Source organism: Acanthochromis polyacanthus, chromosome 11 (genome assembly GCF_021347895.1).
Source record: "Acanthochromis polyacanthus isolate Apoly-LR-REF ecotype Palm Island chromosome 11, KAUST_Apoly_ChrSc, whole genome shotgun sequence".
Taxonomy (NCBI): domain Eukaryota; kingdom Metazoa; phylum Chordata; class Actinopteri; family Pomacentridae; genus Acanthochromis; species Acanthochromis polyacanthus.
The window spans coordinates 30717224-30743025 of record NC_067123.1 but is presented as its reverse complement, the minus strand read 5'-3'; the positions used below and the strand labels follow the sequence as shown (position 1 = coordinate 30743025).

The window sequence follows — 25802 nt, the reverse complement described above, 5'->3', positions numbered from 1 at the left end:
AGGGGTTGCTTCTCAAGCCTATCTTAACCACATCTCTGGCTTTCCCCATCAGCCTCCCCATCACTTCTCCTGCCTGCAGAGTAGCATCATAGTTTTGTTTTCTAAGGTATGACTTCATCAGTTCAACCCATTCAGTCACTGTATATTTGTCCGAATTATCCCCTCTGAAAATAACTGGTTCCTTGTCTGACTTTACGATGACATTAAACTGTTTACCATCAGAGAGCGTAGTGACATTGGCACTAGGCTGAGTGACCTGGTTGCCTGAGGGAGCACTGCTCTGACTGACATTACCAAGAACACCACTAGACACAAGTTTAGTTGCAATAGACTCCCCTATCTGTGAGCCTATTTGGCAGATCATATCACTGAACTGGCGCATAGTGTCACATTCAGTAATGGGTGTTGAGTAGTGCGGCCCATCCTGTGACATCTGCCCCATAGGAAACCCAGAGCGGTCTGGACTCAATCCCAGTTTCCTATCCCTCGCAGGCAACACAGGCGAAGCACCCACATCCCTCCCAACAGGCCCACTGGACCTCAAATGAGCGCCCATCACACCCCTTCCCCTTCCAAAGGGGGAATAACCATAAACAGAATCATCACCTGACTGAAACCCTTCTGCCATCTCGAAACACGCACAAAAAAAATAATATATATATATATTTTTTTTACTTTAAAAAAAAAAGCAATAAAGAAAACTTATCTCCCGATTCAAAAGTTTAAACACCAATAGTCCAGAGTCTCTTAAGCCAGAAAGGCTTTACACTTGATGTCCTCCATCACAGTCAGCCGGTAGCAAGACATCCGTCTTGCTACCGGTGCTCCTTTCTCCACCCACCATTGCGACCTTTACAAACTGGTGGGCTGGCCCTCCCTTTACACCAGGCAATCCCAACATTGACTTTTTCTCATTTGCAAGACCTTATCAGGGAAGACACCTCAATACATCTCCAACCTCCTACACCCCTCCCATAACAACTACCACCTGAGGTTCAGTGATTTCATAACACTATGTATCCCCAAAGTTTGCACTGTCTTTGGCTGGAATTCCTTTCGCTTTGCTGCACGATTGATTCAAATTCCCTCCTTAAATCTCTGACCACTTCCATCTCCTTACATTTTTAAGCACAAGCTGCAGCAGACCCTTGTTGACCACTGCACATGCTGTATGTTTTCACTGAATTTCGACCATTAATTTAGGGTGTTTTTAATTTCTGCTTAAACACATGTAATTTTTTGTATATCTACTTGTTTATTTGTTATCTTTCTTCCTGCTGGAGCCTCTTGTCAGGTCATCATTGTAAATGAGAAATTGTTCTCAACTGATTTACCTGGTCAAGAATAAAAAAAAAATGTTGTGCATCAAAGGGTTAAAGCGGCACAGCAGCTCCCCGAAACTATAGTACAACACTTTTAAGAAATTTTCATATTTTATAAACATATTTTGTTTATTTTGTCACTGGGAAGCTGGAGGGGAATTTACAGTCAAAATAATCATCTTCATACACTGTCATTATTGAAACTGGTAGCGAGTGAAGCAGCAGTGGAATTAAACAGCCTTTAATTTTCCAGAGGACCCCTGAAGGCCCCTCAGAGCATACCTCTGGCCCCTGCACACTACTTCAGGAACCACCCTGCTAAATAATGCATGGAGAAAGTAAACCTTCACTGCATGGCAGATGGAAAGAAGACTGTCTGAGGCTTGTCAGCCTTTAAGCAGACAAACCTCTGTAAATCATGGGGACCTTACACTAATGTACAGTATTGATAGTCAGTTGCAGATCTGTGTGTGTGTGCAAGAGAGTGAGTGCATGAGACAGAAAGAGAGAGAGGCAAGAAGTAGGTGGTGCATGGCAAGCTGTATCAAGCTGCACAGAGAAGACGATAACAGAACCAGGAACTCGACAGTTTAGCCTTAAAAATAAAAGCATATTAACAAATGTAATATGCAAAAACAAAAGGAAAAAACTGCAGTTACAACGTCAAAAACATTTAAGGAGCATAATAGTCTATCCATCCACTGCTTAATCCTCACTAGGGTCGCGGAGGGGGGGCTGGAGCTAGTCTGTTGCAGAGGTTCATATACAGACAAACAACTATACTCGCATTCACACCTACAGAAATTTTAGAATAATCAATTAGCCTCTGCATATTTTTGAACTGTAGGAGGAAGCCGGAGTACCCGGAGAAAGCCCACACATGCACAGGGAGAACATGCAAAGTCCATGCAGAAAGATCCGGGGGAAGCCAAGACACGAACCAGAGATCTTCTCGCCGAAATACCACTACCCCGCCGTGCAGCCAGATTAATAGTCAATTTTTAGAAATTTTTGACTTGTTTGACCATGATGAATTAGCTGGCTTCAAGGGTTCTTCAGATATGAAATTGCGATTTTAATATCAATGAGTCTTTCATTTGACAGTGTTGACAGTGGTGTCAACATGTATAGTATTATTTTTATATTGCACAACAGTGCTTTTGCTATTAGGGATAATTAATGGTTTGGTCCAAGTTTTTCTTGTATGGATTTTTAGAAAAATTCATTACAAGGAAAGAATTTTCTGTTGATTTGAAACGTATCATGGTTGAGCTTCAGGAACTATTAGACATCCATCCATCCATCTATTTTCTATACTTGCTTTATCCTGTGGAGTGTTAAAGGGGGCTGGAGCCTGATAGAGGAATGAAAGGCAGGATACACCTTGGACAGGTCACCAGTCCATTGCAATACCAACACATAGAGACAAGCAGCTATGCACACTCACATTCTCACTCACAGCCAATTAAGAATAATAAATTAACCTCAGCATGTTTTTGGACTGAAGGAAGACGGTGGAGCCTGGAGAAAACCCAGTTAGGCGGAGGGAGAATATGTAAACTTCACTCAGAAAGACCCCAGCTAACCAGAAGATTTGAACCCAGGGCCACCTTGCTTTGAGGCCACGGTGCTAGACAATATAGCAGAATTAAGAAACAAAATCTGGAGCCTCTATTTATCAGAGAAACGGGCTCATTTCATGGCCAATATGTGTGTTGTTTAATGTGAGTGAAAATAGAGATTTCTAGCTTTTCCCTTCTTACATTATGCCCACGTCTTTATTTATATTTACAGCTAATGCATAGTTAGAAAATGAATGCACTCACTCATCAATTCATCAGTAACAAAACATCGTAAATCAATAGACATCTTTTCGCGGGTGCGATTAGTTTCCGTTCGAATATTGTCTTTACTCGTGATTGTCTAATTTGTTTTTGTTTTGTTTTTTAAGTTGAAACGAGGGCTGTAGTAAAATATTAATCTGAAAGAACAAAAAGTGCTCTCTTGCTTGTCCATCCTCATGACAAACAACTCATCGATGCAAGCAACGCCCACGGTGCGCCCATAGCTTAAATGAGCCTCGCTCATGAACATTTCTTAGTTCAGACATGGACGAACACACAGAGGCACACTCTTCTCCTCTCCTCCTTCCTCTCTGTCTCTTCATCCGTCATCCATTCGCCTGCGTCTTTTGGATACCTTCCTCTCCTGTAGCGCTGCTAGGTTAGTCCTCCCTCCACATGTCATCTCCCACGTGGTCCATGTGAAGGCTGGAATGATGCCTGGCTGAAAGGCTCGCAGCAGCGGTCATCTTGCAGCCAAACGCAGCGGAATCGCAGTCTTGGGGAGAGCTTGGTGCCGCAGGTTTCTTGGAGCGCGGCTCCGCGTAATGGATTTGCTGTTGCCGGAGAAAAGTTGGATTTTGTGAAGAGCCTCGCGTAGCCCTACGATGGACATAATCGGAGAGCGTTTTTAGAAAGGTGCTTTTGGATTTGGAGTCACACCGGGAGAGGAGATGCACAGAGGTGAGTTGTATGTACGAGCAGCTGCGGTGCACGTCAAGCTCCGGTGCCTTTTGGTCATCAGACAGATTATTTAAGGCTTGAATTCGATGTTTGTTTGTTTTTTTTGTTTTCCCTTTAAACCTCACTCATTTTAACACAGCTGACGTTTTATTTGCAGGTGGTGTGGGTTTCGTCACACAGTCACTGAGCAATGAGGGTGTCAGGAAAAGAAAACCTTTGCTATGGATGAGCTTGTGAACATTCAAATATTCCTAGGAGATCATGTCGATGTCGTTCTTAACACTGAGACAACTAATGCATTTTACAGATAGTGCAAAGTGACTTAGTTCTTCTTCTAGATTGTTTCTACCATATTTGTCATTCTGTCTCGTTGATTTGTTGTAGTATCCTTTCGTTGCAAATCTCCATGCTTTAATGGTCACATCTTCATCCCCGCTGGTATTTAATCCTACACAGTTTGTGCTTGCCGAAGCACACAGCTTTCCCTGGGTTTAGTTTAGGCTGGTTTGAACCGAACAGAGCCCAGTCACTGTTAAAGAAAATAACTACTAGAGCCTAAAAGCAAGCGGTCATTAATCTTTTTAATGATTTAAACATTTAATCATTTCAAATTAATTTACTGACATTTTACATGTTACTGTCTAGAGCGATTTCAGTGTACTGTGAGAAAAATGGAACTAAAGGGTTTTTATGCAGTTTAAACTGCCAGCTTGCAAGAAAATAAATCTGATTCATGATAATTAAGGACAGAAGCGGTGAAATACTATTTGAAATCTATACAGGGGCAATAAAACCAATTAGGGAGCATTAAGTGATTCCGATAAACGGCCTTAAAAACATCAGGTCTGTCACAAGCCTGTTGTCTGCATGAATCAACCAAGACAATGAAAGCTTTAGGGGCAAATGTGCCTTTATTTTTAAGACGGCCCAGTGGAGACACTTTTTTTTTTTTTTTTTTTTTTTTTTTTAAAGTAGGACTCGGAAGCTCCTGTGACTTCACAGTGCTCACAGCCGGGGCACCACTCTAGACATTTCTGTGTCCGTGACGGAGAAGCTCTAAGTATCACTCCTACTCGTGTCCTGATCCAACACCGTGCACGTGCTGCTGTTGGCCGTACGGCTGCGTTCCAACCGCCGTCTCGCGCCATCAACACCTGGAGGCACGCACGGCTGCAGCGACTTAGCGAAGCGGAGGTGGGGGCGGCTCACCGCGGAGCGCTGCCGGCGTGTAGACAAGTACATATCTGGAGGCTACACTGGGTTCGTACAGGCAGTTAGATACCATTTAAAATTTGTTTCTCTTTAGCCTAATTAATATAGAGACTATTTTAATAAGCTGTCTTCATCAAGACACATACCACAGTGTAAATCTTCTTTTTAACAGTATCCACCTTACCGGGGCACCGATATTCAATATCCTTATATGGACTCATATTATTGATTTTATGTGGAACATATATATATTTTAGCTTTCTTAGTGACTTTACTGCGGTGAACCTGTGTGTGCGTCACTTCACTAGACATAAATAAAGTTTACTAACTTGCTGTTGTCTTGAAGCCTTGGCCTATTTGTAGCTGCATAGCTAAATTAGACATTTAGCCTACGTTAAACCTACCTGATTAAGGCCATCCAGTCAAACAGCAACGTTCAGAAAACGTTCCCCGGAGGTGCCAGGTCGTGCTTACTACAAACTGTGACTTTCTTATAAGATTCTTTAAAAATAAACCTTCAAGGATTGTTCCCTGAATGTTTCTGTTTGCGGTGGACAGTTACGAGACTGACCAGTTCAGCTGATTCTGTTCCACTCACCTGTTACAGAAGCCTGTGGTGACTGCTGTTTTTATTTTTTAATTTTCTTCTTTTTTCCCTTCCTTTGGTTTGTAAGCCAGCGTGAGAAATGATGTAAAAATTAAGTGACATGTTGTAGAACAGAGCTGCACAGTGATGAAGTGGTTAGCACTTTAGCCTTACAGCAAGAAGATCCCCGTTTCAAATCCCGGGGTGGGCCTGGGATCTTTCTGCATGGAGTTTGCATGTTCTCCCTGTGCATGCGTGGGTTTCCTCCGGGTACTCCGGCTTCCTCCCACAGTTCAAAAATATGCTGAGGTGAACTGATTACTCTAAATTGCCCGTAGGTGTGATTGTTCGTCTGTATATGTAGCTCTGCGACAGACTGGCGACCTGTCCAGGGTGTCTCCTGCCTTCGCCCGAGTCAGCTGGGATAGGGCTCCAGCACCCCCCGCGACCCTCGTGAGGATAAAGCGGTGTATAGAGAATCGATGGATGTTCTAGAACAGGGGCGTTAAACTGAGGTCAGATAAGATTTCTTTCAGAAGGGATGACAATGCTTTTCAGGAATTTTTTTCTGTGTCATTCACTCATTTTTATACACATTCACAAGTTGTATTTTTCATGTTAAAGTGACAGTGGGTGCAACTCTGTGTATCTTGTGTTTCATTTAGCCTATACATAATTTTTTTTAAAATTACAAATGTCGACAAATTATGCATATTTTGCCTAATAGGTTAAATGTCTAGGCACGTTTCTGACACTTCACTTAAAAGTAGTCCATATTGTTTTTACAGGTGGAAATCATCCCATCCCATGTTGGGATGTAGCTTTGTTGAGGGTAGCAGCAGCAGTTTACCATGCAGAGCTATCTACTAAACATAGAAGCTATCTTGTAATGTGCAGTGAGAGCTTACAGCATCTGTCTGTCACTGACTCTGGAATTTGGGTGGTCTGTTCTCAAAAAATGTCAGTGGTAAGTTTGTACTCCCACCTATGACACTTTGTTGAAAGGTAATGGTGATAGATGTAATAAGGACCCTGGAGCTTAAGGGCCGTGCTTATGTGTGCATTACAAAAATGATTCCAATCAAACATTCATGCCCACTGATGCAATTGTGTTCATTGGCTGTATTAACCATGCATTCATCTTCATTAGACCTCTCCCTTTCTCTCCCTCTTCTATCCTTTCTTCCTGAGTGCCAGTATGCAATGCGCCAGGCTCTCGCTCGCTCTCTAATTCGATATGAGTGGGCCAACCTATCATGAACTCAGTGGGGATCAGGTCTGCAGCGGCTTATCAGAGTAAGACAGTGTCAGACATGCTTGCCCTCAGTGCAGATATCATCGTAGTACAGCATATTTCATTTATTGTCTGTAGCCGTGCCCTGCCAGGCATCTGCCTGTCTTCTCATCAGAGCTGTAAGACTTAGAGCCTATAATCCTGTTTTTTGTACAGTATTAACTGTATGTTTCTGGTACCTAGAGGCTGCAGATTAGTAGGTTAGAGCTTCATGGTTTGAATAAGAGTTGATTGTTTGAAATTATGGACTGCTACTATACCTGCTGCTGCTGCTGCTATTACCATTGTTAATGCGAGTCAATTTCCAATGTATTTCTTTTTTTAACACTATAACTAGCTCTAATAATTATGTCAACCATATATACTAATCTTAGTAGGGCTATTTCTGCATGTGTTGCACATTACACTTTAGCTCCACTCGGGTATCGACAAGCTTCTACAGTCAAAACTAGTATTAGTTGTGCCTGCTGCTGCTATTATTGGGGTGCTTCTCCTTCTGGTGTCACTTTTTTGCAAGTATCAGTGGAATTCAAAATCTATTTTAATCAAGTGTTTAGTACAAAACTAAAACAGTTAATTGAAAGGTAACTACAATAATCAAATAATTGTGTATTTTTTCTAGCAAACCTTTGTTGGTTTTAGCTTCTGTGAAGCTTCACAGATCTTGTAGGGTTCAGCTGCTTGTTTGTAGGTCAAAAAAGCAGGGCTTGACTGATATGTTTTTGAAAGCCAGCATTGATTATTGATAATCAAAGAGACTGATAAGCCAGTATTTAGGGAAAAAGGTGCATTTGCAGTGAAAACAAAATGTAAATCTTGTATCAAAATTTAAAATAACACAAAACTGTTGAAAAGCTGATTTATGTTTAATTAAAAGTGTGTGTGTGTGTGTGTGTGTGTGTGTGTGTGTGTGTGTGTGTGTGTGTGTGTGTGTGTGTGTGTGTGTGTGTGTGTGTGTGTGTGTGTGTGTGTGTGTGTGTGTGTGTGTGTCCAAAATTTTATATCCCAATATAGTTTATTTTATATCCCGATACGATATAGCATATTTTTGGTAAATTCAATGAATGAATGGGACCGGGCAGCGGCATACCTTACAAAGTACGGTAGTCTGATCCTTGTCGGTCTTTTCAAATCCAAACCACTGCCATATGACAGAAGTTCCTCCTCTTTTAGGTACAAGCTCGTCGGTTTGAGCTGGTTGTTCGTGTGCATGTTTCCCAGTTTGCATGTAATTATAATCAACGTTGTAGGAGAGAGGAATCACGTTGTGGAAGAGACCAACAAGTGAGTATAAAACACCCAAAATATGTTTTTGAACTAGAGGCTAAATGCTGTGGTTTATTTTAGTATGACAGTGAAGAAACATTTTCATTTATGTCCCGCTCCGTAAGTCTGGATGGGATCTGTAGTGACTTTGTGCATGCGCGATTCATCTGCTGTCTGGCTGCGGAGTGATGTGGGTCTCCCCCTCCCCTCACTGGGACTGCTGCGGGGTTACTGGACTGACAGCCTGTGCTTTGGGAGGGGGAGAAGCTCACAGCAGCACCTGCTGCTTGTTGAGGATAGTAACTGCAGAATGATCCGAGTTTTCCTGTCAGAGTCTTCAAAACGGCACAAAAAGTCGCTAGATTTGTTGCTAGTCGCTTTTGACAAAAAAAAGTCGCTAGGACGCTTTGGAAAGTCGCTAGATTTAGCGAGAAAGTCGCTAAATTGGCAACACTGCCGCGTGCCTGGGCTTGCCGTAAGGCACGTCGGTGACGTAAAGTACTGCCGTAAAGCGTGTTTTGCGACACTGCGATATAAACGATAGGATCTTCACATAAAATGATAGACATTTTCTGTCGTCCAGACGATATCTATGATCATATCGCCCAGCCCTATGTGTGTGTGATCAGGTGGTGGCTATTGTTGTGGGGACCTAATGTCCCCAGGAAAACCCAAAGAAATGTCATTTGTGGGGACCTCATTTGGGTCCCCATGAGGGGAAACAGTGTTTTCTTGGCCATGTTGTTGTTACTGAAAAAAGTAAAAGTGCAAAGCGTTTCTTTTGGGTTAGGCATTGTCTTGGTCTGGATTAAGGTAAGGGTTAGGGGTTAGATATGAATGGGAGTCAATGCTAGGTCCTCACAAGGTGTGTGTGTGTGTGTGTGTGTGTGTGTGTGTGTGTGTGTGTGTGTGTGTGTGTGTGTGTGTGTGTGTGTGTGTGTGTGTGTGTGTGTGTGTGTGTGTGTGTGTGTGTGTGTGTGTGTGTGTGTGTGTGTGTGTGTGTGTGTGTGTGTGTGTGTGTGTGTGTGTGTGTGTGTGTGTACTTGCTACATTGTGAGAACCATTTTCTGCATTTAACTATCAAAGTGAGGACATTTTGGTCGGTCCTCACTTTGAAACAGCCATGTTTGAGGGTGAAGACTTGTTTTTAGAGAACAGGTATGAATTGAGGTTTGGTTAGGGTAAGGATTAGGGTTAGGCGATCAGTTGTGATGGTTAAGGTTAGGGTAAGGCTCTAGGAAATGCATTACACCTATGGATGTCCTCACTAAGATAGAAGTACAAGTGTGTGTGTGTACTTGTTTGTGTTATTCCGGTGGGGACTTTGACCTGACTATTTGCTATAAAGGTGGGGACTTGTCTTACGGTGAGGACCTAAAATGAGGTCCCCACGGGTGGCAACACCGTTTTCTTGGCCATATTGTTGTTAATAAAAAATGTAAAAGTGCAAAAACGTTTGTTTAGGGTTAGGCATTGATTTGGTGATGGTTTGGGTTAGGGTAAGGGTTAGGAGTTAGATATGAATGGGAGTCAATGGTAAGTCCCCACCGGTATAGAAAAACAAACGTGTGTGTGTCATTTATTTATTTATTTTTCTTGCAGCTATCCTTCTCCTTTCTCGGCAATTCATTTTAAAATCTTACCAATTCTGTCACAGATTTACTTGCATTGATCAATGTTTTACTTGCTATTCATCCAGTGCAGGTAAAATCGATACCACAGCCCATCACACGTACTTGTTCTGTGGCTGTTTAGAGATTTCATTTTATTGTTATTGAACACAAGATGTAAATACAAGATTATGTCACTTGTGACTAATGCATAATGTTTGTTTTACAGCGTGGATAATCTTCTTTTTAATAAAAGAGGGTTTGGCTCTGGCACAGAGAACTAAAGGTAAGCTACAGCTCAAGTGCTCTTCTTTTCTGTTAGTGTTTTTTCATCCATATTGAACCAGTATGAAATGAAGAGGTGTTATCTCTACTTGTATCATAGAACAAAAGGTTTATTTTCTTTATTCTGTGCTGCCATTCCTCTCTCTTTATACTCTCCCTGTTTTTTCCCTTTTTTGCACCAACCCTCTCTCAACTCTCCTTGCCTTCCAATCTTTCCCTCATTGATCCCCTGACTCAATAACTTATCTGTCCCTCTCTTCTCTGCCTTTCTGCTTTCAGATTCCCTGAGTGATCATGGCAGCCAGAGCCCTAACCAGAATGACTGTGGCACATGGGTCCGCAACATCAATGGTGGCGTTTTCACGTCACCAAACTACCCCAACACCTACCCTCCCAACAAAGAGTGTGTTTACATCCTGGAAGGTAAAGTCAGGTCCTTTTACATCCAAATGTTTCATCTCCCACCTGATAGCACAAGAACAACTGCCTTTTAGCATATTGCATCCTTCAGTGAATGTCATTAGTTTGACTGACATTGTTTTATTTATTGTACTTTATTTTCTATTCCTTCACTATCGGGCAATCAGCTTGACATTTTCCGAATGAGCCATCCTGAGTTTGTTCTACCGCACAGATTGAACACAGCCCATTGTGGGTAGCCCCTGACTCCTGGCCTAATCAGAGAAATGCTATGTTCACCTCTATTGGCAGGGTGTGCCAATAGCTATTGAAAGAAACATAAAAGAGGTGAACATCTGCTTTACAACTGAGCTTTGGTGGCATATCACTGAATCATAGGCATCCTTGTCAGCTTTACTTCCATCAGTTATTTGGTGGCCTGCCCTATGGGAAACATAATGGAAAGCATCATTAGCAACTACAGGAGATGAGGTCAGGGATACTGGCTGATGTGATTTCTAAACTGATGAACTGTTTGTACATGAAGTTAAAATACAGCCTCTCATGCAGATGCCATGGTGGGGAACAGATTTTATACATGGCTCAAGTGCTCCCCCTGTGGGCAAAGCAAGCCCAAACCTGCTGTTGATAATACACTATGACTCCATCACAGGCAGCCGGTTGGTGTATGCAGTACATCGCAGTGGGTCTGGGATGCCACAGATGGAACCTATCATTTCCTATTATTTGGTCTTGAATGGCCCTAGTCATATTCATATGCAAGCTCCACTGCTGAGCCTTTTATTCTGCCTCTCATCGAGACAGAGAGATACTAGCGTTTGGCATAAGAGCTAATCAGATAGCTTTGTAATCATAATTTGTGGTTAGTGGGGCTCATTGATAGTGTCATGTCCCCAAGTTCATCAGCTCAATAGAATGAGTGATTATACATGCTGCTCTTTCTATATCAAGCTGTGTGTGTGTGTGCGCGTGTGTGTGCGTTTGGGTTATAGAGAGAGGAGGTAGAGAGTTATAGAGGAAATGCAACTCACACTCATGAGAATGAGCACACAGATATAGCAGAAAGTGCAGCCGTACAAGCTGCTCATTCAAGCAGAAACAGAGAACACTGAGTCTCAAATTCAAAGGCAAGAAGAGAGACTCAGTTTTGTCCTGTAAAAAGAAAAACATTTTGTTAGTTCAGTTACACACTATGTGGTATGCATGTACTAGGGGTGTAACGGTACACAAAAATCACGGTTCGGTACGGAAGTCACGGTTCGGTTCAGTTCTCAGTTAAGGGGAAAAATGAAAAAAAAAATGCTGATATAAGAGCTGATATGACTTTCTGGCTGAAGTGTGGACGAGAAGGAACTTCATAACAGGGCTCTATCACCTAAAATAGGAAATATATTTTAATGTAATTGCTTTTTTAAAAACAATACCATGGAGTTAGGCTCTTGTTTACCAGCATAAATATATTAGTAGGCTAAGTAAAATACACAGTGTAGTCATTTATCCATAGCAAAGAGCACAGCAATAACACTGGTCTACAATTTTTTAAAAGTTACCAGCTTCTGAAATAAATTGTATCACTTCTTATATATTTTTGCCGTGCTGAATTTAAATATGAAGACCATTTTTTATGATTGGCTACCATTGTTGAGATATCTGACACGTTTTTAAAACTTTTTTTAATGTGCGAACAGCACAATTTCCTAACAAAATTGTTACTTTAGGCTTTTTAACATGCTTAAAGTTACTTAGTATTCTTAAGTTACTGTTTTACCATGATAAAGATGGTAAGATGATATAAATGTTGTATATTTATCAAACAGTTAAGCAATACAGTTTTATGAATCAGCATCCCTGCAGCGCTTCTTCGCTTTTCTCTTGTAGATATCAGTGGACGCATCTCTGATGACTGTCCAACAATAATCAGCCAACATTGATGGACTCCACTTTCCTTAGTACCTTTTCTCCATGGCTGCAATATCTTGGTGAAAGCGTTCACCATGGTCATCACTCACTGCTCCACAGTTCAGTGGGAAAAAAATCAAGATGAGAGTGCAGGAAATGGATCTTCAATGACATGTTGCAGCCAAGCCTCCTGTGTGCTCTGAATATATTTTCCACTAACTCCATGTAGTTTTCTACTTTATTGTTGCCAAGAAAATTGGTTGCCACTGCTTTGAAGGCTTCCCATGCAGTTCTTTCTTTTCCGCGTAGCACCCGGTGGAATTGATCATCTTGGTGAAGCTCACTAATTTGAGGCCAAAGATAGACTCCTTCATTTATTTTGGCTTCAATTAGCCTCAGGAGTTTTTAAAGAAGATATTTGAAAGCTGCTTTTGGTTTGTCCATGGCCTTCATAAAGTTTTTCATTAGACCAAGCTTGATGTATGCTATATGGAGATCTCTTCCCTGGACGTCTGACGTTACGGTGAGCGTATTGCGTCATTTCCTGTTCCTGTTTCAGCACTGTGTTGTGGTGTTAGCATGGCTTCTGCTTCTTCCTCTCCCTCTCCCTCTCTCTCTTTCTCCTGCTCAGTGTGCCACATGTTTAGTTATTCCTCTGCCTCCTTTAGTGATAACGATATATGTAATAAGTGCAGCCTTTTTGTAGTTCTGGAGGCGAGGCTCTCCGAATTGGAATCGCGGCTCCGCACCATGGAAAATAACCCGCTAGCAGCTAGCCAGGCCCCCTTAGCCGGTGCGGACCGCAATAGCTTAGCTTGTGTAGCATCTGTTAGCCGTCCCTTAGCAGCGCCCGAACAGCCGGGTGGATGGGTGACAGTTCGTAGGAAAAACAGTCCTAAACTCAAGCCTGCTGTCCCGGCTCACCACAAACCGCTTCATGTTTCTAATCGTTTTTCCCCGCTCAGCGACACACCCGCTGAGAAACCAACTCTGATCATTGGCAGCTCCATAGTCAGAAACGTGAAGCTAGCGACACCAGCGACCATAGTTAAATGCCTCCCAGGGGCCAGAGCGGGCGACATAGAAGCAAATTTGAAACTGCTGGCTAAAGATAATCGTAAATATAGTAAGATTGTTATTCACGTCGGCGGTAACGACACCCGGTTACGCCAATCGGAGGTCACCAAAATTAGCGTGGCATCGGTGTGTACTTTCGCCAAAACCATGTCGGACTCCGTAGTTTTCTCTGGACCCTTGCCTGATCTGACCAGCGATGACATGTTTAGCCGCATGTCGTCGTTTCGCCGCTGGTTGTCTATGTGGTGTCCATCAAACGACGTGGGCTTTATTGATAATTGGAGCTCTTTTTGGGGAAAACCTGGTCTGATTAGGAGAGACGGCATCCATCCCACTTTGGCTGGTGCAGCTCTCATTTCTAGGAATATGGCTGATTTTATTAGTACTCCTAAAGCATGACAACCCAGAGTTAAGACCAGGATGCAGAGCTGTAGTCTTACACACCTCTCTGCAGTTTCCTCACAGCTGTCACCCTCCAGTAATTCAGTTAATTCAGTTAATTTTATTGAGACTGTGTCTGTCCCCCGACCACCAAAATTCAATAAATTAATCAAATCAAAAATATACAAAAGAAATAGTAACCACAAAAATTTAATAAAAATTAATACCTCTATTTCAACAGAGCAAAGAGACAGGAAAATTAAATGTGGTCTGTTAAATATTAGATCTCTCTTGTCTAAATCTCTGCTAGTAAATGAGTTGATAACTGATCACCAGATTGATTTGTTCTGTTTGACTGAAACCTGGTTGCAGCAGGAAGAATTTGTTAGCCTAAACGAATCAACTCCCCCTAGTCATATTAACTGTCATATTCCTCGAATCACAGGCCGAGGAGGAGGAGTAGCAGCAATCTACCATTCTAGTTTAAAATTGAACCAGAGGCCTAAACCTGATTACAGCTCATTTGAAAATCTCACTCTTAGTCTCTCTCATCCAAATTTGAAAGCTCAGAAACCAGTTTTATTTGTTGTTATATATCGTCCTCCTGCTCCTTATTCTGAGTTTTTATCTCAATTCTCAGACTTTTTATCTGAATTAGTGCTCAGTTCAGACAAAGTTATTATTGTGGGTGACTTTAACATTCATGTTGACGTAGACAGCGACAGCCTTACAACAGCTTTTAATTCATTATTAGACTCAATTGGGTTTTCTCAACATGTAAATAAACCAACTCATAGTTTTAATCACACTCTTGACCTTGTCCTGACTTATGGCTTAGAAATTGAAGAGTTAACAGTATTTCCCCAGAACCCTCTTCTTTCTGACCATTTTATGATAACATTTCAATTTAAAGTAAAGGATTGTTTAGCAGCTGAGAACAAATATCATTACAGTAGGTGTTTGTCTGACAATTCAGTATCTAAATTTAAGGAAATAATACCCTCACTGTTTACTTCAGCAACATTTACTGATAAATCAGAAGGCAAATATTATTATTTTACCCCCACAGAAGTGGATTATTATGTTAATAATGCTTAGCCTCACTGCGTACAACTCTTGATAGTGTTGCACCTGTAAAAAAGAAAGTTATATCTCAGAGAAGACTTGCTCCTTGGTATAATTCCCAGCTGCGGACTTTAAAGCAGGCATCCCGAAAGCTGGAAAGAAAGTGGTATTCCACTAATTCAGAGGTAGTGTATGTGGCTTGGAAAAATAGTCTAGTAATCTATAAAAAAGCTCTTCATAATGCCAGGACAACTTATTATTCATCTTTAATAGATGAGAACAAGAACAACCCTAGGTTTCTCTTTAGCACTGTAGCCAGGCTGACAAAGAGTCAGAGCTCTGTTGAACCTTGTATTCCTTTAGCTTTAACCAGTAACGACTTCATGAGCTTCTTTACACAGAAAATAGTTATGATTAGAGATAAAATTAATCTGGCCCTTCCTACAAATGTCACAGATGCTTTTGAATTGGCTGTTAGACCTGATGAATCTTTAGAATTCTTCACTCCTATATGTCTCTCTGAACTAATTTCATCAGTTTCTACATCCAAACCATCAACATGTCTTTTAGATCCTATCCCAACTAGACTCTTCAAGGAGATTTTATCTTTAATTAATTCTTCAATGTTAGATCTGATTAATCTCTCTCTAGTAACAGGCTATGTACCACAGGCTTTTAAGGTTGCTGTCATCAAACCTTTGCTTAAAAAGCCCACTTTAGATCCAGATGTGTTAGCTAACTATAGACCGATATCCAACCTACCATTTCTCTCTAAAATTCTGGAAAGAACAGTTGCAAATCAATTGTGTGAACACCTACAAAGGAATAATTTGTTTGAAATGTTTCAGTCAGGCTTCAGAGTGCATCATAGCACAGAAACAGCTCTAGTGAAAGTTACTAATGACCTTCTCATAGCATCAGATAATGGACTAGTCTCTATACTTGTTTTGTTAGATCTTAGTGCAGCGTTTGACACAATCGACCACAAAATTTTATTACAGCGTCTAGAATATTCAATTGGCATTAAAGGGACAGCACTGGATTGGTTTAAATCCTACTTATCAGATAGGTTCCAGTTTGTGCATGTCAACAATAACTCTTCTGAGCAGACTAAAGTTAATCACGGAGTTCCTCAGGGTTCTGTCTTAGGACCGATACTTTTCACATTATACATGCTTCCTTTAGGCAATATTATTAGGAAGCATTGTATTAACTTCCATTGTTATGCAGATGACACACAATTGTATTTATCTATGAAGCCAGATGAAACTGATCAGTTAGCTAGACTGCAAGATTGTCTTAAGGACATTAAAACCTGGATGACTTTTAACTTCCTACTGCTAAATTCAGACAAAACTGAAGTCATTGTATTTGGCCCCAAACATCTTAGAAACTCGCTTTCAAAGCAAATAGTTACTCTGGATGGCATCACATTGGCCTCCAGTACTACTGTGAGGAATCTTGGAGTTATTTTTGACCAGGACATGTCCTTTAACTCACACATAAAGCAAGTCTGTAGGACTTCCTTTTTTCACCTGCGTAATATTGTAAAAATCAGGAACATTCTGTCTCAGAGTGATGCAGAAAAATTAGTTCATGCTTTTGTTACTTCCAGGCTTGACTATTGCAATTCCTTATTATCGGGTTGTCCAAATAGCTCTCTCAAACATCTACAGTTGATCCAAAACGCTGCTGCGAGAGTACTGACAGGAGTTAGCAAAAGAGATCATATTTCCCCTATACTTGCTTCTCTTCACTGGCTTCCTGTTAAATCCAGAATAGAATTTAAAATCCTTCTTCTGACATATAAAGCTCTTAATAACCAATCTCCATCATATCTTAAAGATCTGATAGTACCTTATTATCCTAGTAGAACTCTTCGCTCTCAAACTGCAGGCTTACTTGTTGTTCCTAGAATTTCTAAAAGTAGAATGGGAGGCAGAGCCTTCAGTTATCAGGCGCCTCTCCTGTGGAACCTGCTCCCAGTTTGGGTTCGGGAGGCAGACACCCTCTCTATTTTTAAGACCAGGCTTAAAGCGTTCCTTTTTGACAAATCTTATAGTTGGGGCTGACTGGGTGACCCACAGAGGTTCGGCTTGTGTCTTCATTGTACAGCTGACTCCTTCTTGGACGTCCCTTCGTTCTGCCCCTAGTCATGCTGCTATAGGCCTAGGCTGCTGGGGGACTTTTCTTGACGCACTGAGCCCTTCTCTATCTACCTTTACATTTAATATGTATACCGTTATTGCAGTACATTCACTCTGTTTCCCCCTGTGCTATTTCTCCGAGTGTCCCTGGTCCCAGAGCTGGATGCTTCAGATCTGCGGTCGATGTTCCACCAGCTGGTCCAGTCTCCACCATGTCCACTGTGGGATGCTGCTACTGACCTTCCACCAGCCCTCTGCTTCCGATTCCCTTTTTCCACGAGTCAACTCTGCATCGCCTTCAATATACTGTTATGCTAACTTACATACTGTTTGAATTTTACTGCTAGCTATATAAGGAGTATGTTTAATGTCAGAGCCGTACATCATAAGAGTAAACTATGAGTCAGTTTTCAATGTTAGCTTATACTTTGTCTGTGTCACATATCCTGTCATGCATGTATTCAAATGTGTGTTGTGTTTTCCTTGCTTTCTCACCCCTCCCTCTTCTCCCATCCCTCCCCCTTGCCCTCTTCTGTCCTTCTCAACCCGCCCGGCCAGCAGGCAGATGGGTCCCCCCTATTTAGAGCCGGGTTCTGCTCGAGGTTTCTTCCCTGTTAAAAGGGTGTTTTTCCTTGCCACTGTCGCCTTTGGGCTTGCTCTGGGGGTCAGGCATATGGGTTCTGTAAAGCGTCTTGAGACGATTTGACTGTAATTGACGCTATATAAATAAAATTGAATTGAATTGAATTGATGTGTAATGGTGGCAACAAGATCTTTGTGGAGTCAACAAGAGGTGGATGCTGTACATTTTTCTTCCCAGGTTCAAGTGACTGTCAGAGTGGCCAGTCTCTCTTTATGTAGTGGGAGTCTCTGGCACGACTATTCCATTCACACAGAAAGCAATAGTACTTGGTGCAACCACCTTGCAGGTACTAACGAGGGCAACAACTTTCAGATCACCACAAATCTGCCACTCATGTTGGTGTACTCTATGCATCTCAAAAATTGCTTCATATTGTCATAAGTTTCCTTCATATGGACTGCGTGGCCAATTGGAATTGAATTTAACGCATTGCCATTGTGAAGCAATACACCTTCGAGACTTGTCTTCGAAGAGTCAATGAATAGTCTCCATTCATTTGGGTCATAAGTAGTTTTGAGTGCTGCCATCAAACCTTCAATATCATGACAGCATACCTGGTCACCTTCCACGTCGAAGAATGAAATCAAGTCCTTTTGACGATAACGAAATGAAGAAATCCTAACGTCATCAGCCAGAAGATTCCACTGCTGTAATCTGGAGCCCAGTAGTTCTGCCTTACTCTTGGGCAGATCCAGATCCCTGACCAGGTCATTCAGTTCAAACTGGGTTATGAGGTGAAGGTGAGGTGACGCTGGCTGAAAAAAATCTGGATCACGTGATGTTGATGGTTGTGGATTATGTGTTTCCATCCTCTTCCTACTCATCAGACTCTAGTGAATACAATTCAGGAGGTTTAGGAATTGGCAGTCCTTCTCCATGAGGCACTAGACACAAAGCAGATGCAATATTGGGATATTGCACAGTCCATGTTTTCTTTCTGGACAAGCCTTTCCCAACTGGAGGGACCATGCAGAAGTAGCAATCATTGGTGTGGTCAACTGGCTCATGCGGCATGGCTCAGTGGGTATAGTGGCCGTCTTGTAACCGAAGGGTTGCCAGTTTGATCCTCAGCCCGTCGACCTGTTGTGCTCATGTCAAGGTGTCCTGAGCAAGACACCTAACCTCTAATTCAGGGATGGGGAATGTCCGGCCTCCGGGCCGTATACGGCCCGCGAGACCATTTCAAATGGCCCGCAATACAATTTTTATATTTTATAGCTTCATTTATGCATATATGAATAAATAAAAAATTATGGGCGGAAAAATTGCCAGGCATTAGTTTTCTGAGAAAAAACAGACGTGTCCGAGTCAACGTCAGGGTCAGTGAATACAACATGCGATGTACGTGTCATTGCATTGGGCCAGCGTGATTGACACAAGACAAGTGATGCATCATGGCGACTGTCAAGAAAAGGAAGGTGGATGCAGAGTGCCGCGTATTCCAGGAAAAATGGACAAATGATTTTTTCTTTGTTGAAGTGAAAGGCAAGCCAGTGTGCCTTGTGTGTGGCGAGGCGCTGGCAGTGATGCAAAAGGCAAATGTCGAGCAGCTCGAAACATGCTAAACTCCAGGAGTTGAGAGGACAAATGCGTTTGGATAAAATTAACATTCTTCGTCGGAGTTTGGATGCACAACAAGCAGCTTTCACACAACCACAGACTGACAGAGAGAATATTACTTGTGCAAGTTTTGTGGTGAGTGAATTAATAACCAAGAAGCTGAAACCTCATGCTGAAGGAGAGTTCATGAAGGAGTGCCTGGTAGCCACCGCGGAACTTCTCGCACCGGACAAAGTGAAATTGTTTAAAAGCGTCAGTTTGTCTCGAAGAACTGTTTCAGACAGGATTACTGATATGGCACAAGATATTGAAAAAAACATTGAAGAACACTACAAGAGACTTTGAGTATTTTTCTCTGGCTTGTGATGAGACAGCAGACATCACAAACACAGCGCAGCTTGCCATTTTTGTGCGTGGGATTACGACCGAGTTTGAAACGAAGGAGGAGTTGCTGTCTTTGCAAGCTATGCATGGCACTACTGAAGGTGAGGATTTGTTCAATCAAGTTATTGTGGCCATGAACAATTTTGAACTGCCATTTGAGAAGTTGAGCGGCATCACCACTGACGGAGCTCCCGCAATGGTTGGCGCGCAAAAAGGATTGACTGCATTAGTCAAAAAAGAAATGAGCCGTCTGAGTCTGGATCCAAGTGATTTAGTTGTATGCCACTGTATCATACATCAAGAGAGTTTATGTGCACATTCCCTGAAGCTTACCCATGTGATGAAAACAGTTGTCCACCGTAAACTTCATTAAAAGCAGAGGGCTGAACAACCGCCAGTTCATGGAGCTACTCAGCGAGCTTGAGTCAGAGTATGGTGATCTGGTGTATCATTGTGAAGTGCGATGGCTGAGTCGTGCAGATATGCAGACGCTTCATGGAGATGAAGGGGAAATCTGTGGTGGAGCTCAGTGATGGCAAGTTCCTCTGTGATCTGGCCTTCATGGTAGACCTCAGCAAGCACCTGTCAGAGCTAAACATGAAGCTGCAAGGTCCCAGTCAGCTCATCAGCTCTCTGCTTTCAAATGTGAAATCATTTGAAGTGAAGTTAAGGCTGTGGCAAGGACAACTGGAAGGGGGAAACACTGTGCACTTTCCCACCCTACAAGAACAAAAGCCTGATGTTACAACTGAATATGCTGGTGAGTGTGCAAAACTCATCCAGGCATTTGATGAGAGGTTTCATGATGTGAAAAATATACAAAAGGAACTTGACATGTTTGAGACGCCATTTAATGTGCAACCATCTGATGTGCCAGACAACCTCCAAATGGAAATAATTGAGCTGCAAAACAACAACGAGCTCAAAGCCAAGTACAGCAACCTCTCTCTGCTGGACTTTGACAAACTGTATGTCCGTGCTGAGGATTTTCCTATCCTGAGGAGACATGCCCTGAAGTTTGCATCTCTGTTTGGGACAACGTACCGCTGTGAACAGTTCTTTTCAAAACTGACTCTTGCAAAGACTCGCCTCCGCTCAAGACTGACTGACTCAAACTTGGAAAACCAGCTTCGAGTAGCATCATCATCACTGCCAGCTGACATCAGACGCCTCGCTAAAGAAAAACAGTTCCAGCCATCGCATTAGGTGAGTCTACAAAAGCAGCAATCATGAGGCTTAGTAACACAGCAGTTATAGACTTTCTTCGTCTTTTTTTCATCACTTGTTATGTGTTCATAATAGTATGGCCCTTGGAGGACTTTATAAAAATTGAAATGGCCCTTGATATGAAAAAGGTTCCCCACCCCTGCTCTAATTGCTCCTGATGGGTCGTGGTTAGCGCCTTGCATGGCAGCTTCCACCATCAGTGTGTGAATGGGTGAATGTGATGTATCATGTAAAGCGCTTTGGGTACCTTGCAGGTATAGTAAAAGCGTTATATAAATACAGACCATTTACCATTTACGCCATACCATGGGAACAGCAAATGGCATTGATTTCTTCTTCTTACTTCTTACTTCTTCTTACAGATTTGTTGCACAAGTGTTGCAACATATATGTAGAGCCCAGTTTTTATCTTGATCATGAATTTTACAGCCAAAATAAAGATGGTAGGCATTCTTAACCATAGGAGTTATGCTGCACTTTTGGGATGCAAAATTCTGTACATTCTTAATAGTCTTAAAATTTTCGGACCGCGGTACACCTCTGTACCGAACTGAACGGGCCTGTACCGAACGGTTCGGTATGAATACGTGTACCGTTACACCCCGAGCATGTACCACTCTTGACTCTTTCTTTCTCTTTTTTAGGACCTGTTGAACTTCTCCAAGCTTGACATGATTCACAGCTCTACCCACTTACCTGTAACATCTTTATTTATGATGATTCATCTCCAAAGGCAGGGATGATTTGCTCTTGCAAAATACGTCCTTTGTGTGTGAAGGGTATTAAACCACTGTTTCCATTCAATATGTAAACATTCATCTGGATTTGCATAAAAGATGAATTTGTGATCTACAAGAATTGCCACAAATGCAGTGTATTATATTGACATAATCAAGGACACCAATGCTGATGTGTCAGACTGTTTGTTTATGTATGCTTATTTTCGTGCATGTGCATAAACATGCAATTGACAGTTAATGTAACACTTGAATCCTTAACCCCTGCAGTACAGTACAGTGGTTTTGTTCTGCTTTTGGGGACATTTTGCTGATGTACTGTCGTTTGGCCCCCTTAGAGCGAAGGGCCACTGCAAATCTCTCTCTCCACCACCATCATCAAAACGCCAAATGAGAAAACATTTTTTGAATGAAAGAATGGCGTTGACAAGAAGCATTAGGCTTTTCCTTAGATTTGTCCCACATCTTCTATATATTTAAAAGGAAATTATAGTGAATGCTGAGCCTGCTCTACTGTCTGTTCAGTATAATGCATGCATATTTCATAGTTGGAGAAATTGCATATAGTGTTGTTTATTCTAATTATATTAAATATCTATATTTTAATTCAAGTCAATTAAATTTTATTTTTTTAGCATCAATTACAGTTCAGATTGTCTCAAGACACTTTACAGAATTCATATGCCTGAACCCCCAGAGCAAGCCGTAAGGCGACAGTGGCAAGAAAAAACTGCCTTGAGCAGGACCCGCCTCTTTATATGGGGGGACCCACCTGTCTGCTGGCCGGCAGGTTGAGACAGACAGGAGAGGTAGAGGGGGAGGGAGAGAGAGAGGGGCAGGTAGAGGGAGAGGGGAAGCAAGGAACATATAACACACAATTGAACACCTGCATGATAAGCTAGATGATACATAAAAGGTGCAAACTAACACTGGAATTGATTCATAAGTTTACTGTTATGGTGCAAGGCTCTGGCATTAAATATACTACATATATAGCTGGTAGTAAAATTCAAAACAGTGTGTCAATGAGCATATTAAGTATAGTGTAAGGGCAATGCAAAGTATCTACTTTGCATTGGTGGAATTGGGCAGCTGGAAGAAGTGGGCTGGAGGAAGGTCAGCAGCAACATCCCACAGTGGACATGATGGAGACTCAGCCAGTTGGTGGGACCGCAACCGCATATCAGAAGCATCCAGCTCTTTCCCTTAGAGAGCATGTAGGCAGGATCCCACTTGGAACTTAAGAGAAAGGAGGTATCCCATAGGATTTAGAACTGGTTTGGACAAAAAAAAACTACCTCCTCATCTGGAGTAAACACCACCTGTCAAAGCAATTTCAGTTAACCTCTTTGACTACTACTGATGGCTAAGTTGGATTTAGTCTTGACACATGCAGATGAAAGATGAGGAGTAGAAGTGGATCCAGTTGGTCCCAATAACCATTTATTACATTGTTTATTGAATTATTGTTGTCAAATATATACATATATGTTAAAATCCAGTAAAAACTGTTTTAAGTGAAAGAGTCTTTAAGAAGGCCTAGTTCTTTGATACTACTAAAAAACTATTGGGCTTCCTCAGCCACACCTATCTAAGTGTGGAAAGTAGCTGGGGCAGCTACTTCTTAAGCCTTCTCTCTTGGGGTCCACCTTCAGTTTCCTCAGCCAGGTAGGGTTAGACTTTTTGGTCTCCTCTTGGGGGGGTAAACACACCCATGGGCATTCATTCTACCATAGGCGCGCGCACACACACACACACCCACACCCACACCCCCACACACATTTCACCTCCTGACGTCTGCATTTGGCCACATGTTTCCATTCACGCCACATCTTATCACATCTTAGATCTTCTCTGATGCACTGTGGGTAGAACCTTTTTGAGTGTCTGATCCACCCCTGGCAGGCCTCAGGAGAAATATCTCCACACCCAGCAGTCATTGCATCCAGCAAGGAGAGCTGGTTGTATGGAGAGTGATCATAAACTTTCCACCTCCATGCTTACAATTCTTCTGTGGGGTTCAAGAAGGGTGAGTATGGAGGTAAAAACAGCACAGACATGCCAAGATGTGCAGTGAACCACACAGTCACTGCAGCAGAGTGGTGGAATGCCACATTGTCCCACACAACAATAAATGTAATATTTCTTGCCCTTTGACCAATCTCCACTGCTGGCATAAGTTGAATATGGAGGTCATCGAAAAAAGAAATGAGTCTCTCTGTCTTGTATGGGCCAATGAGACATTTATGTAAAAGCAAACCATCATCAATTTCAGCTGACAACTACACTCTGCTGTGTTTGGAATTACATAATATTTTTATATATTTTTATTGTCAATATTTTTGAAATGATTTTCAAAAGATTTCAATGTGGCTGCAGCAGAAATTCCCCATGTTTTTCCCCATCATTCTGTTCTGATTGTGTTTTTAACCGTTTTGAACACAGTGTGTTAGCATTTGAAAAATATGCTGTAAAAGTCTAGTGTTTTGCAGCTGGTGAACTAGTAACTGAGAAAAGAGTTCATGAATTTTGGTGACTGTGGTCACTGAATGCATTTTGTGTAAAAGCAATGGAAAATGATTCACAGTTCGGTCCACATGGACTTCTGTTTTGCAGACCGTGTTAAGTGTTTTGAACATGTGACTTCAGTTTCGACCAATGCGTGTTAGCAATCGAAAAAAAACTGTAATACTTTCAACTCAGTCCTGTGCTACAGCTGTGACACCACTATCTGTCATGCCCCAGAGGTAAAATATAGCTTAATCAGTGTTTCTTTCTATAAATGTCCTGTCATATCTGAATAAAACTTTAAGGAACATTTACATACAGTACAGCAAAAATGACAAAAAGCCATCACATTGACAGACAGATAAAACTAACCATATCACATGTATGAGAAGGGATTTAGTTACCTTATATGCAAGGATCATCCAGTTTCTTAAAAAAAAATTGGTTTTGGCACTGTCAGTTGAGTGGTCAGAAGTAACAGCCTAAGTGCTCCACTTCCAAATTCTGATTAACTGATTAACACATTAAATGTATGCATTTAATGTGTCATGCAGATTTTTTTGTTCTGTAAAAGCAAAATATATTTTTTTTATTTTTTCTGGATTTTCTTCTTTTCTTTCCTATTTCTCCCTTCTCACTTGTTTGCCACAGCTCTCCCTAGACAAAGGATTCAGCTGACTTTTGATAAGAATTATTACATTGAGCCGTCGTTTGAATGCCGCTTCGATCATATCGAAATACGCGATGGACCATTTGGGTTCTCACCACTCATCGATCGCTTCTGTGGGGGAAAGAATCCAGGTCTTGTCACATCTACGGGACGTTTCATGTGGATCAAGTTCACCAGTGATGAGGAGCTAGAAGGCCTCGGCTTCCGCATCAAGTACACCTTCATTGCAGGTACCGACACACAAACTATATTTGCAGCAGGCATAACTCCACAGTGCAAATTCAGACTGCACATATCAAAGGTTTTGAGTAAGATATGTGGGGAAATGGATCCGATTGGTTTGCTTTTACAATGAACCAAAAAAACAAAACAAAGGAGAATCTAATCACACCATGACAAAAGGAACACCAGCTTTTCATTGTGCGTCTTGTTTGTGTTCATTACCAGTAACGGAAGACTGAAAGAGGCTGGCAGGACACCCACCAGTCAACCATGGGGTTTTCAATTTATTTTCCAAGCATCATAAACTCCTTTCCACTGTTTTACTTGCTCTTCAATAGACACAAGTTTGACATCAGAGCCTCCAATCTAAATTCAATATGCCTAGAAATCAGTGTCTCCCATCAGGTGACAGATATTACCTTCAAACAAACCCCTTTCGACTTTATTTAGCCTTCCTTAATGGGATCTTATCTTGTGTTCTCTGCTTGCCTGTTTATGCTGTGTGGATCCAAAGGTAATGTGCCTCCCAAATCTTTTCATTTTAGACCCTGATTTCCATCTGCACGTGGGTGGACTGCTAAACCCCATCCCAGGTAAGCTCTTCGGTGTTTCACAGGTTTCAGTTCGATCCTTTTTGAGGAGCTCCCCTGTGCTCAGAAGCTTACCGGAGGCTATATCTGGCTCTGATATGAATGCTGAATGCACAAATGTAGCTTGACAAGCAGACAATTGTATATGAAGTTAAAAGATGCGCATGAACAC

General features: G+C 41.8%; 1 protein-coding gene across 1 annotated transcript in view; it reads left to right on the top strand.

The window, feature by feature from the left end:
* The first annotated feature begins 3402 nt into the window (after positions 1-3402).
* The window catches only part of LOC110970949 (neuropilin and tolloid-like protein 2), a 34339-nt gene continuing 11939 nt past the window's right edge, over positions 3403-25802 (top strand). Inside the window, exons 1-5 of the mRNA XM_022221268.2 lie at positions 3403-3847; positions 10045-10101; positions 10380-10523; positions 24800-25048; positions 25586-25633. Coding sequence (XP_022076960.1) covers positions 3838-3847; positions 10045-10101; positions 10380-10523; positions 24800-25048; positions 25586-25633 — 508 coding nt within the window. The 5' untranslated portion in view covers positions 3403-3837. The remainder of the gene's footprint in view (positions 3848-10044; positions 10102-10379; positions 10524-24799; positions 25049-25585; positions 25634-25802) is intronic.